Source organism: Melanerpes formicivorus, unplaced genomic scaffold (assembly GCF_026170545.1).
Source record: "Melanerpes formicivorus ecotype bairdi unplaced genomic scaffold, bMelFor1.0.p_v2 SCAF_12, whole genome shotgun sequence".
In the NCBI taxonomy this organism is placed as follows: domain Eukaryota; kingdom Metazoa; phylum Chordata; class Aves; order Piciformes; family Picidae; genus Melanerpes; species Melanerpes formicivorus.
Window position 1 is genome coordinate 3,812,168 of NW_027142364.1, and position 14,211 is coordinate 3,826,378.

At 42.8% G+C, this 14,211-nt stretch overlaps 1 protein-coding gene across 1 annotated transcript in view; it reads left to right on the plus strand.

Annotated features, from left to right (window-relative positions):
- The window catches only part of FNDC3B (fibronectin type III domain containing 3B), a 237,014-nt gene that overhangs the window by 108,177 nt on the left and 114,626 nt on the right, over positions 1–14,211 (plus strand). The window contains exon 4 of the mRNA XM_068145019.1: positions 8,940–9,016. Within this exon, the coding sequence (XP_068001120.1) occupies positions 8,940–9,016 (77 nt within the window). The remainder of the gene's footprint in view (positions 1–8,939; positions 9,017–14,211) is intronic.

A 14,211-nucleotide genomic window follows, 5' to 3' on the forward strand; every position in this document is an offset into this window, starting at 1 on the left:
AGGCATTTCATTTCTTTGTCTCGCAGTTTCACTTGTGAAGTGAGGAGAATAACAACCTCACTCCAGCCAGATGTGCTGGGGATGGAGTCATGAGTCCTTGTAGGGTAACATGGTGCTGGGTCATAGAAATGCTTTTAAGCTCCTGCTTCAGATGTCAGAATGTCATCTTGGGCTAATCATCATCACAAAATGAATGTCTGTCCAGTTTCAGGTTATTGTGTTGTGGCTTGTGTGCTAATTGATTCATTTCAGATGTTTTCAACGTAGTTGGTTGTTCTCTTTGTTTCCAAAGTAGTCCTAATTTATTTAACAGTATTTGCCATTCAAGTCAACTGATTTTAGACAGATGTTTGTCTCTTGTGTTTTAGTCTAGACATCTCTGATTTACAATCTGTAGCCCATCTGGTGAATTGCCATGGGAATAGGCTTATTTTCAATGCTTGAAGTATTGCAACATACTCTTTGCAAGTGTTTTTGCAGTAGTGGCTGACTAGCCAACCATCAGAAAAGGTTTATTTTAGCAAAAGAATCTCTCTTGTTTGTTCAGATTAGGGGAGGAAAATACTCCTTTTCTATTCAAAATAACAACAAAAGGAATGTTCCACTCTAAAATGTTGCCTGGAGATTGAAACTCTGGAATAATATATGGGCCTGCTTTAAAAAAAGAAACAAAACCCACCTGGGTATGTAGACGAACAGCAAGAGACCTGAAGAATCCAACTCACCCGTCTTTGTCCTTTGTGGCTGAACAAGTAGACTTGTCTAACCTTGTCTAAAGACTGCAGTGAGTTTTATGTTGTCCAAGTGTCTCATAAATGTGTCAGCTCCATCATTGCTGCTACACATGGCAGTTACTGGTGCTCTGTCTCTGGTGCAGGATGACCCTGCGCTTGTCCTTGTTCCCAGGCACATCCTGCTGCTCTTCCATCCCCACAGCATGGTGCTGAGTCATAGAAATGCTTTTTGTGCTTCAGCTTCAGATGTCAGGATGTCGTCTTGGGCAGGAGAAGCAGCTGTTGATACACAAGTGGATGATTTTCCAGGCTGTTCAAGCAGCCTATTGACCTCATCTGGACTTTTCTACACTTAGTAAATTAGTGAAGTATGATGGACCCCAAACCAAGGTGCAGAATGGCATGGGAGGTCTTGCAGGTGACAAGTGATGAACCCCAAACCAAGGTGCAGAATGGCATGGGAGGTCTTGCAGGTGACAAATGATGAACCCCAAAACCAAGGTGCAGAATGGCATGGGAGGTCTTGCAGGTGACAAGTGATGAACCCCAAAACCAAGGTGCTGAATGGCATGGGAGGTCTTGCAGGTGACAAGTGATGAACCCCAACACCAAGGTGCAGAATGGCATGGGAGGTCTTGCAGGTGACAAATGATGAACCCCAAAACCAAGGTGCTGAATGGCATGGGAGGTCTTGCAGGTGACAAGTGATGAACCCCAAAACCAAGGTGCTGAATGGCATGGGAGGTCTTGCAGGTGACAAGTGATGAACCCCAACACCAAGGTGCAGAATGGCATGGGAGGTCTTGCAGGTGACAAGTGATGAACCCCAAAACCAAGGTGCAGAATGGCATGGGAGGTCTTGCAGGTGACAAGTGATGAACCCCAAAACCAAGGTGCAGAGTGGCATGGGAGGTCTTGCAGGTAACAAGTGATGAACCCCAACACCAAGGTGCAGAATGGCATGGGAGGTCTTGCAGGTGACAAGTGATGAACCCCAAAACCAAGGTGCTGAATGGCATGGGAGGTCTTGCAGGTGACAAGTGATGAACCCCAACACCAAGGTGCAGAATGGCATGGGAGGTCTTGCAGGTGACAAGTGATGAACCCCAAAACCAAGGTGCAGAATGGCATGGGAGGTCTTGCAGGTGACAAGTGATGAACCCCAAAACCAAGGTGCAGAGTGGCATGGGAGGTCTTGCAGGTAACAAGTGATGAACCCCAACACCAAGGTGCAGAATGGCATGGGAGGTCTTGCAGGTGACAAGTGATGAACCCCAACACCAAGGTGCAGAATGGCATGGGAGGTCTTGCAGGTAACAAGTGATGAACCCCAACACCAAGGTGCAGAATGGCATGGGAGGTCTTGCAGGTGACAAGTGATGAACCCCAACACCAAGGTGCAGAATGGCATGGGAGGTCTTGCAGGTGACAAGTGGGACAATTCTTTATGGTCTCAGGGTAAATATCTTGGAATACAACACACTTAATGTTTGAAATGTTGAACATTTGATGTTTGCAAATGCATTAATTCACAATTCTAGGGGTGTGTGTGTGTGTGTGTGTTAAAAAGGAGCATTTAGCCTGGCTTGCTTCCTCTACAGGTTGAGCTGCTGTGTAACAGCTTGTAGTATTGTGATAGCTTTAGACAGGGCATGTTTGGTGCTGCGGCTCTATTTTAATTAATTTCCTGTTTTTATGGGTTACTGTATTTCTAGAATATGCCCAAAACCAGAGTAAAACATCTGGGAGACACATTTCAAAGTAGCATGCTGCTGAGTAGGAATCTCTTGGTTCTTCCATTAAATCGCGGCGTGCTGTTTAACTGCAAACCGAATGCACTCGGGCCTCCTGCTGCGTGTAGCAGGTCAAGTAGCAAACACAGGTAGAATAAACTGTTTTCAAGAGTCTTCAGTGTAATCAGCAAAGGTGCTGTGGTGTAAATAAGCCAGAAAAACGCTCCAGGAGCTGTCTGCTTGATGCATTTGGCACAGGTTTCTGAGTATTTTGATTAGATGTTTGTTTGCCTGAGTTTGTCTGCACATGTTGAAAACATCAGTCAAACCCAGACTCCAGACTGGATGTTATTGTAGGGCCTGTGGCTGTAAGGTCCAAGGACTGAACATGTGCATCAAGTGTACCTGACCTGCAGTTTAATATCGATAGTGATGATACACTAAAGCTCCAAAAGACCTGTGCTATGTTTTACAACTTCCAATTCTTTTCACATTTTGCTTTATATTTTATTTACAGCAAGTTAACTTGGTGATCAGGGGCAGTGGGTAGAGAGGTGTTAAGAGTTTGCAACCTCTCCTAACGTAGTCAAAGGATTTAGAGAGGATATTGAGAAAACAGACAGCAGTCATCACATCCCCCACCACCTCAGGGACTAAATCCATGGAGAAGAGGTGTGACCAAAGCTACAAAGGCCTTTGAGAAGCACATTTTACCTACATCAAACGTGCTTCAGTCTCCACTCTTAGCTTGTACTGATTGAGGTAACTGTGTTCAGTGGTTAAGCTATGCAGATGTAGGAGGCTCCAGGCTGATAGGGTTTTTTTGGATGTTTCATTTACATTTAAATAGCCATTTGATGCAGGATCCAACATCATTGGAAATCCATGGAGCCATGTCTATTAAACTTGAAGGGTTTAGTAATGTTTTTGTGCTACTCTTAGGAGATGAAGGAATTACTTCATGCTAGTGAACTGTGATCTGAATAGAAAATAAACAGTTGAGTGCCAGACAACATGAATGGACGTGTGGTAGGCATCTTTATTCACATGATTATTTTATTCATGTGTAGATGAGATGACAAACAGATATGGATAAGCTCTCCATGCTGTCGTCTTCAGGCATGAGCCGGTGCCATGGAGATGGCCAAGTGCTGAATGCTTTGTTACCCCTATGCCTTGGTAAGCTCTGTTGATAACTTTATTTCTGCACCTTTCATGGCCTCACCTATGGCAGGTTGAATGCAGCATAGGTGGGATTTTTTTCTAGCATTTGAGACCTCTCCAAAAAGCAGCCATTTTACTCCCTCAAGCACTTGATGTTGGGAAACCTGCTCATTTTCTCCCCAGTGTGGAGTTTCTCTAATCTACATATTTATACTAAGGACAAAGTATTTAGATCTTGATCAGCATCAAATTTAAGGCCCTGTGTCCTAGTAACCTCAGTAGACACCTGAGTGTTGACACTTCTGCTTTTTACCATATGTGAGCAGAGTTCAGGTAGCATCTGAATCAGCTCTCATCCAAAAGAGGGTGCAACTCAGAAAACTCAGAATTGTGATGATGTTTCTATGTGCCAGCTCTTTGCATCCTGCTTTAAAGGTGTTTGTGAAGTGGTCTGACACGCTTGGGCTGGCTGGTGCTAACAAGCAGCTTTAGGCTGTGGCCAAAAAGCTGGGGAGAACGCTCCCCACACCTCTGCTTCAGAAGAAAGATGATGATGAATGGAAGAGGATCCAGGATTTTCTTTGTTTTGTTTTCCTTGTCATCACCTTGTTTGGTCTGTAAGCTGCTTTGAGAATAACCAAGGGGAGGGGGAAGACACGTGTGCTTAGCAGCAACAGGGAGCCTGTTTATGCTTATTTCATTGAGGAAATTGTTCCGGAACAGCTGCTCATCCATGTGAAAATGCAAACCCTTGGGTCCCAGCCAAGGTCAGCAAGCCCTGGGTCATTTGTTTTAGCAAAGCAGGTCAATTTGCCCTTTAATTATCTTTCCTTTTCATTTGGTCACACCTCTTGCTCCATAGATCTACTTGCTGAGAAGAGTCCTTCATAGGGGAAGAGTTGATGCTGGTTTTGTATCAAAGAGAGACATCTTTTTCATTAATTACTTACAAGTGTTAAGCCTTATAAAATATACTGCATTTACCTGGCTGGATTTCATTTTCTACTTAGCTAGTGCAGTGGGTTCTTGTTATTAAAATGTGCAGGATTCTTAAATTTCAAAGTAAAAGTGTCAAATCACTGAATTTCAGGCAGTTTCTCTGCTAGCACAGATGTTGCAGCATGAAAATGGTAAGTTGGGACATTTGCTAGAAACAAAGCTGAGAAATTCCTGAACTTCAGAAGAGTTTTGAATAACTGCTCTCTGAATGAGAACTTTATAATGAAGCCTGGTAGGATTTGCTCTTGGTAATACACTGTGCAAAATGGTCAGTAGAAACACTGAATAAAACATATGCCTATGTGCTGGAGCTAGATGTGAAAAATATTCTACAGTGGACATAATTTAGTAATAGAGGGAGCAAAGCAGTGCTCTGTAAGCACTAAAGAAAGGAAAATAGTGTAGCAAAATTACTTCTTTGCCATATAATGCTGTGTGGAAAGAAAGAAATAGGAAAGATGCATTGCTATAGCTGGAAGAAATGAAATGTCAGATTGTGGCTTCTATAATTTAAGGAAAAAAATCCTAATTAAACTAAAGTGGTCTTTAATGGATGTATAAAAAGGTCACTAGAGACCAGGGAAAAAAGCATACTTATTCCAAAACTGGTTTTATACAAGAACTTTGAAAGTGGCAGGGATTGCAACCAAGGCTATAATTAGCTTTGAAAACCTTGGGACCAAAGTTTCTCAAGTACATTGTGACATGATTCCTGAGGGAATGAAAGCAGCCAGAAGAACCGACAGCCCCTTCGTGACAGAAGCATCCTCTTGGCAGGGGAAGAGGGACACAGAGATGGGAGGTAGACTCACTTTGATCTGCAGCATCACACAATATAAACCATGACACACAGAGGGCTGGAGTAATTGTTGTCATTTTTGTTAGACTAGGGGCATGGGTGTTTTTGAAAAGGCAGCAGATTTGTAAACCTTTTTTGGTCATCCAGAATGGTTGCAGTAATTAACTTCCTTCTGTCAGGGGAGTGACAGGACAGCACAAAAGAGGGGAGCATGTAGCTTTGAAGAAGAGGACAGACTCTTACTCGGGTGTCAAGCTGTTAATTAACTCTGCCACAATATAAGACTGAGCTGTTTCTTTTGCTGTCCCTTAATTATTAGCATGTGCTAGAAATATGAAAACTTTGTGCTCTTGAAGCTAGGGACAAGTATGATCTAACACCTGCCTGGCTGATGGACTTCTATGTCTTCAGACCCATGCCTCCTCCGCCCTTCTTTCTCAGTTCAGAGAAGGGGGAATAGTTTCCTTGCACCTGTATTTTGAATGGAGCCAGCCCCAGTGTTTTGAGGCAGCCCTCCAGAAGCTGATGGAGGTGGTTTGTATTTATGGTGTTGGAGCTTAGGGTGGAATTTGGCCTCTTGTTTTGTCAGCAGAGGTGGCCAGAGGTTTTCTGGCTGCTTTTTATTCTGAGCTCAGGAGACAGACTCTGTTTGTTAACAGGTTTAAAGTATTAAAGTGAGCTGATTTCAGTGTACAGCATCTGTGTTAGAAGGGACTGACTTTTTCTCCTTTAAATTAAGTCTTATATAGAACCAGGAGCTTCAATTAAAACTTTACAAGCTCTAATTTCCTAGAGAACCCATTACTTGCATACATCCTGTGGATACAAGCATCTGAGGAGCATCCTTCACTTTTTCACAGCTTAAAAATATTTTACCCAACTAAAATACTGCTAAAACAACCCAAACAAAACCACAGAAACAAGTTCAGAAGGTATAGGTTTGGGTTAACTGAAGAATGATTTCACTGCAAGAATAGTCTTTAATAATGGGGATAATAGTCTTTAAAAATGGGGATTGTTGTGCTGTGGAGATGGGGTCTGTATTTTACTCACTACCACTTGAAATTATTTTGGTACCACTGAGGAGAGAGATGAAATAATGTATGCTAAAGTCATTTGGCTAGCCTTGAAATCAAAGTGCTGGAAACAAAATCTACCTGCAAATCACTAGGCTGTCATTCTTTTGAAACTTGTTGTCCAAATGACTTTAACAGTTTGTGGGCCATGCACAAGGTGAAGAATCAGCTTGCATGGTGCACCTTTTGATGATAAAAAACGGGGTCTAGGGGGTTTTATTGGAAGGGAAGTGTTACAGTCAACAGCATTGGTGTGGGAGTTTGACTTCTTCCTGCAAGTAGATTGCTACTCCATATGAGCAGTTGGCACAAGGCTTAGAAGGACAGATATGAGGCATGCTGAGCAAAGTGCTTCTCATTTGTTGTATAGGGACTGTCTGGTCTGAGTGGAGAAACTCCCAAACTGTCCCATTTTAACATTTATTTCCAAGTCAGAGTACTTGTTTTCGAGAGAGACTGGCTAGGGCCAAGGCAGCATTTCAGTGAGAGACTGAAACAGACTGAATGTGAAAGCTTTGTAATATTAAGCAGTCTTAATATTTAAATTCTTCTCTACTTAAATGGTGAAGTCAGGATTTTAAATTTTATAACAGCATTTTTGCCTTGCTGTAAAGCCTCTTCTGAACCAGCTGTCCTTGCAGTACCTGAAGGGATCCTACAGGAAGGCTGAAGAAGGACTTTTTGTGATGGTATGTAGTGATAGGGCAAGAGGGAATGGTTTGAAGCTGAGGGAGAGTAGGGTTAGACTGGATCTTAGGAAGAAGCTCTTCAGTACAAGGGTGGTGAGACTCTGCAATAGGCTGCTCAGGGAGGTTGCGGATGCCTTCTTCCAGGGGATGTTCAAGGCCAGGTTGGATGAGGCCTTGAGCAGCAATGTCTAGTTGAGAGGTGTCCCTGCCCATGTCTTGAATATTCTCCAGGGACAGAACCTCAACCACATCCCTGAGCAACATGTTTCAGTATTTTACCATTCTCATGGTAAAGAATTTCTTCCTTGCGTCCAACCTAATTCTCCCCTGCTCCAGCTTCAAACCATTGCCCCTCATCCTGTCACTCCAAACCCTTCTAAACAGTCCTTCCCCAGCCTTCCTGTAGGTCCCCTTCCGATATTGAAATGTAGCTCTAAGGTATCCTGAAAGTCTTCTCTCCAGGCTGAACAACCCCACTTCTTTCAGCCTGTCTTCATAGGAGAGGTGCTCCAGTCCTGTGATCATCTTGGTGGCTCTGCTCTGGACCTGCTCCGTACTGTGTCCACCCCGTAGCTGGACACATTGCTCTGGGTGAGGTCTGACCAGAGCAGAGCAGAGAGGCAGAATCACCTCTCTTGACCTGCTGACCACAATTCTTTTGATGCATCCCAGGATGCCATCGGTCTTCTGATCTGCAAGCATGCATTGTTTACTCTTGTTCAGCTTCTCACCCACCACTACCCCCAAGTCCTTTTCCGCAGGGTTGCTCTCAGTTTCATCATTCTCCAGCCTGTATTGATATTGAGGGTTTCCCCTTGTTCTTAGGCCCATGGCAGATGGGCTAACAGCTTAGTGCCAACATTCTAGTATGTTAAAAGGTAGTAATGAATTTAATTTTACTTTTCAAAGTAGTAAGCTCTCATTGCAAATGTCTGTCTGATGTTTGAGGGGTTCATCTATTGACTGCTCTGTGTGGCATTTCTGATTTCAGTGGCTGAGTCAACAAGCAATTGAGCAAACCATTTCCATTTGATCTAGACACGTTCCTTTAGCTGTGAGGTTCTGTTTGCCAAAGTGGAATGGTTATGGCACTTGCTTTGTTGTACTTGTACTCGGTGCCTTAAAATGGAACTTGCATGTTCAGGGCTGGATTTTGCAGTGGAAACCATAAGCTTCTTGCTTGTATAACCACATTCCAAGGTTAGTCTGAATAGCTGAGATAATGAATTTGGTCTTTGTGCATTCTTAAATAGATAGTTTTTCACATATGTGATACTTTATTATTTTGTGCTACAATTGGATGCTTTCCTTGGGAGCTGCCTAGTTCCAGGCTGCACAGTTTCTGCTTTGTTCCGTGCTCCCATGCCTTCGACAAGAATAACTTCAGCAGATTTCAATATAGGAATTGTGGGCTGCTAAAGGACATATTGTATTACTGCTTAATGTTGTAGAAGTTGATCAGGGGGTAATATAAAGTCTATGTTTGAGCTGGTTTATGATGAAAATATTATTTCAGTAGAGTATATGGTAAAGTCATTGGACAATGATCTTATTCTCAGAATGATGGCACAAAGCATTTTCCATAGACCAAAAATTAGCAGAGCTGCTCTTTTTGTTATTGCAGGCTTCAAAAAGAAAGCTATATTTAGCCTTTTCTAAGCAATTGTGTGATTGGTTTCTTTTCTTTCTCTTCTTTAATTTTTCACTGATAAAAACCTAACATCTTATTGCTGGCTTTCTCCTAGGACCAGCAGAGGTTCCCATGATGTCACCCAACGGATCCATTCCCCCTATTCATGTGCCTCCTGGTTATATCTCACAGGTATGCTTCTTGAAGAATTAAAATGTGTAGAAAAGCCTTGAGCCATGTAGAGGAAGTCTGTTTGGTTGAAATTTTATTCACTAGTGTGTATTACCATGTTCATTAATATTTTCATACTCCTCCTCTGTCCTGACAGTACACACATGTTTGCACAGGTGAGCAGGCACATGCACCTTCACACACTGGTATGTTTACCAGCTGGGGGTTTAACACTAGCAAAAGTTACATATACAGACTGAGCCTATGTGTGCCAGTCCTCTCCCTCAGAGAGGGAAAGGTCTCTGCTGTTAGGTGATGCCTTAAGTTTGACAGTGACAGTCAGAAAGGATAAGAGACCAGTGGAAGTGAGAGGAGGAGCCACCACAGCTATAAAATCTGCTGTTGATCCTCAGGATCTTCCCAGCAGAAATTCTGTGGTGTATCAAGAGGTGGAGGTTTTGGGTTGTTTTCAAGAAGAGATGTGATTTAATTGTCTATTTATGGAGGGGGGAAAAAAAAATGGAAGAAGCTTTTCCACAAATTTGTTAGGTTTTGGAACTCTTGAACAGCTACTGCTCTTCTGGATAAATAACCACTTCAGATTACCAGATTGTGTTCCTTCCATCTTCTGCAAAGCTTTTGGACTCTTTCTGAAGTAAGGAAAGGGGGGGCTGGGGGGGAAAGTGAAAATAAAGAAGAAAGGTTGATGTAAGGCAGAGTAGCTGTGAACAATACAATCAGTCCTCTACTTTCATTGAGACCTGGACTGAAAGCTTTGTTAAATGCATACAAGGTATTTCAGCTATCCTTGATGAACAGCATAAGAACTTTTGATACCATATATTTTGGCTTCTTGCTAAGAAGAAAATAGATGATGTCCTGGAATCTCTTCCCCTCCCCAGGAAACATGTGAGCTTGTGTAAGGCTGAAAAATTGCAGATGGCGTCATACTTAAATCCCACAAAACACTGCAATCACTCTGTGGTATTGTAACTTCTGAGCAGGGTGAGAGCATGCTTCAAGCACAGGGAACGTTGTCAGGCAGCCCTGGGGAGAGGGCACACATGCCAGCAGGGTGGTCCAACTTCCTTCTGCTTCTCAAGCATCCCAGGGTGGGTGGTAGGGGTACGCTGTCAGGCACCATTTGCAGTGCTGTTTAAAACTCCTCATGCCCTCAATAATTTAATGAACTGACCCATGCAGAGGAGTTGCACTCTTCCTTTTGAAAGAAAACCTTTTCATTATTAAAACATTTATACCTCTTAACCCCCACACTGATATAGCTGGGTATAATTGAAATGTTTTCCAAACCTGAATGATGAAAATTCTCCAGCTGTAGCAGTCTGAACTCAGTTCCTCTTCTCTGCTTGTTGTGGAGCAGCAGAATAATTCACTAAAGAAGCCTTTAAGTAGTTTCTTAACCAAAAAAAAAAACCCAACCCAAACCAACAAAAACCCAACAAACCAAAACCCCTCTTCTGAAGAAATTTTTCCAAGGAGCTGGAAATATGTTGTAAAGTTTTAGGCAACAGAATGTGTCTTCTGCTGTGTGGTGAGTGAGACTCTTGCCTTTCAGATGACTTCATGTTACGTAGTAGTTGAAAATGTGTAGTAATCAAATCAGTTCTTACTGCAGTATACATCTCTGCCTTGTTTGCTTTTGCCCACTGTCTGATAGTTAAAAAGCTCTATTTTATGCTAAACAACTTAAATTTAGAATGGTAAGGGAAAGATCATGAAGCAAATGAATGCACTTTGAGAGGTGAATCCAGTTATATTTGGGTTTTAGTTTGATTTTTCCCCAAAGTGTACATCTAAGAGACAGGCAGAAAGCTGATACCCCTGCAGAGAAGTGTTAAAAAAAGGGCAGGAAACATTTTTTTTTTCCCCCCATTTTGTTGTGCCAAGCCTGCTGGAGCTGTGAGTATTATTAAATATTGCATTAGTTATCTAGTGATTGCAACTCTGGATTAAAATGATGCTTCATTACCTCTTCTGAAATGATCAGCAAAAATTTGGCAGGAGGTCGTGTGCCCTGCAAGGTCAGCCCACTGGAAGCAGCAGAAAAATAATTAGACTCTATTTCTAGGCTTCAAGAACCATATTAGTAGTTGGGAGTAGAAGCCAGGTTTGTTGATGTTGAAGAGATGTTCCCAATGATGAGTCTTAGCCAGGGTGGGAAAAAATCCAGGAAAATAATAAGAGACAAATACACACCACCAGTACAGATCTTTCATGCTATGGTTTTGCTTTTAAAGACCAAGTCAATACAGCCAGTTATTTTGCATTTCCTTTTCAGCAGACAAACCTCTGTGCACCTCTGGCAGATATGAACTATCAGATCAGAGTTCATGTCCCTGCAATTCTTTATTGGCTAAGGGTTAGTTAAATATACAAGACAGAAAAAGTCCCTCGGTGCACTCTTGGTGGACAGTATTGCTGCTGTAAAAGTTAGTTGTGGAAGGTGGCATGCTAGTCAAGTCTCAGTTAAATGTGTGCCACGTCAACCCTTTTGGCTTCATCTGTTGAATGTTGAAGGAGCAGCTCCTATCCCTTCTCAGGAGCTGGGCACAAACTGTTAATGTCTGTTCCAGTTCCCAGCTGCAGACAGAGCTGCTTCCTTGCTGCATGAGTTCTGAGAGGCAGGCTGGGAGACAGCATCCACTCCAAGGGTGTCCACTAGAGACTTCTTAGCTTAGCCTGGAGAGGAGGAGGCTCAGAGGAGACCTTATTGTCTACAACTACCTGAAGGGAGCTTGTAGCCAGGTTGGGGTTGGTCTCTTCTCCCAGGCAACCAGCATCAGAACAGGAGGACACAGTCTCAAGCTGTGCCAGGGGAGCTTTAGGCTGGATGTTAGGAAGAACTTCACAGAAGGAGAGATTGGCCATGGGAATATGCTGTCCAGGGAGGTGGTGGAGTCACCATCACTGGAGGTGTTTAGGATGAGACTGGATGGGTTGCTTGGTGCCATAGTTTAGTTGATTAGATGGTTTAAGAGGATAGGTTTGACTCAATGATCTCAAAGGTCTTTTCCAACCTGGTCTGGTCTGGTCTGGTCTGGTCTGGTCTGGTCTGGTCTGGTATTCTATTCTATTCTATTCTATTCTATTCTATTCTATTCTATTCTATTCTATTCTATTCTATTCTATTCTATTCTATTCTATTCTATTCTATTCTATTCTATTCTATTCTATTCCTGCCGTCAGGGTCTGTGGCCTGATGGTTTCTTCTGGCTCCCAGAGCAGTGTGGCTCCCTGGTGTTAGCAACATCTGAAGACAAAGATAGTTGTTTGGATGCTAAGATATTAAATTTGGAGATGTCCTTATGGGTTGTTTCTACTTTTCACAGTGTATGTTTGAGAGGAGTGAAGGAGGATTTGGAGTGTTCTATTGAGGAGAATTACAAAAATGGAAATATCAAACCCCATGATCATGAACTTGTTTGCCTACGGCTACTGGCTGAGGATTGTTCTCTCTGAAGTGAATCTGGAGCAATTCCACTGGAGTTTGAGGAATTACTCATGTATAGTTGGACATGAAAATTTGGCATGAAATGTGGCTTTTTGTTAATATGTGGTCTCTGCCACAGGTATTTTAAGAGTAGAAAACTGGTTTACTGGTTGGGAGATGAAATATGCATGGTGCTGGTAAAGTCTGCTTTTGTCAGGAGATGATGTTGGGGTCAGAGAGTCTGAACTATGCAATTCAAGCCATGGTCCTGCCGCTCAATATTCCTGCATGAAGCGCATAATGTTTTACAGAACTAAAGCATAACCTCTAGACAGAGGAAAGTCTTTAAAGGACATGTAAAGGGGTAGAAAATCCATCATGTCCTGGGGAATCAGGATTTTGCTCTTGGGTACATTCTCTACCCTAAAAGAGAGATATTTTCTCCGACTGTCTTTGGCTTGCATAAGTTTTAGCCACAAGCTCTTTGTTTTTGTATGGCTTACACATGCTTCTCTGTGTGTTTTGTAGACTGCGGTTGATCAAGTTGTCCTTTAGCAGGATGATCCTCCCTAATGCTCTGAACACAGGCAAGGTCATGATGATCTCAAACTCAAAGGGAACAAGCCATAAAGTGATGATCCTTTTAAGTTCATGAGCCAATGCCTGGAAGATCTGTATCATTGTAGATTCAAGAGATGCCAGCATCCTTTGCCACCATTATAAATGGATAATTTCAAGATCATCAATGTATGGAGGAAGGATCCCATGTACCAGGTTCAAGGTGCAATTTTAAAACTGGATGGCAAAGCAGTGATGCAAACGTGTCAGGGCTGGCAGGAATTATGAATAAATAAGATGTTGACATCCAAGTTCCTTGTGGATGAGCTCATTCTGTCCTTTTTTTGTGCGGTACAGATTGATTTATGAATAAAGTTTTGAATTAGTTTATGAAATTCCCAAAGTATTGGTTGTGTTCCACCCAGGGGCCATGCTCCAGATGTGCTTGCACACTAAGTGCTAGACTTAAATGAAGGAACTTCATTTTATTGTGAGGGTGACAGAGCACTGGAGCAGGCTGCCCAGAGAGAGTTTATGGCATCTCTTTCTCTGGAGATTTTAAAAACCTGCCTGGATGCAGTCCTGTGTGACCTGCTCTGGGTGATTCTGCTCTGCCCCCTCGGCAGGAGGGTTGGACTGGATGATCTTTGAAGGTGCCTTCCAACCTCTAACATTCTGTGATGCTTTTATTTTTTTTGGAAAGCAAGTGGAAATGGATTGTGTATTTCCATACGATACCCCTTCACTCAGTGTGTGTGCTGCAGGATGAGAGGGATCATGTTCCTTTAACTGGGACTCATAAGATACAAGGACAATTTACCTATGCAAAATTAACAAGCCTGTTTGTTCCTGGAAGTGTAGTATTAAATGTCAGCGGCAAAAGAAAAAACAAACCAAAGAGTGAATACTGAGTGATGTAGTTAGAATATGTGAATTGCCTGGTCACACCTTGAGTACTGTGTCCAGTTTTTGGCCCCTCAGTTCAGGAAGGATGTTGACTTGCTGGAACGTGTCCAGAGAAGGGCAACAAAGCTGGGGAGGGGTTTGGAGCACAAGCCCTCTGAGGAGAGGCTGAGGGAGCTGGGGTTGCTTGGCCTGGAGAAGAGGAGGCTCAGGGGAGACCTTACTGCTCTCTGCAACTACCTGAAGGGAGGTTGTAGCCAGGTGGGGGCTGGTCTCTTCTCCCAGGCAATCAGCACAAGAACAA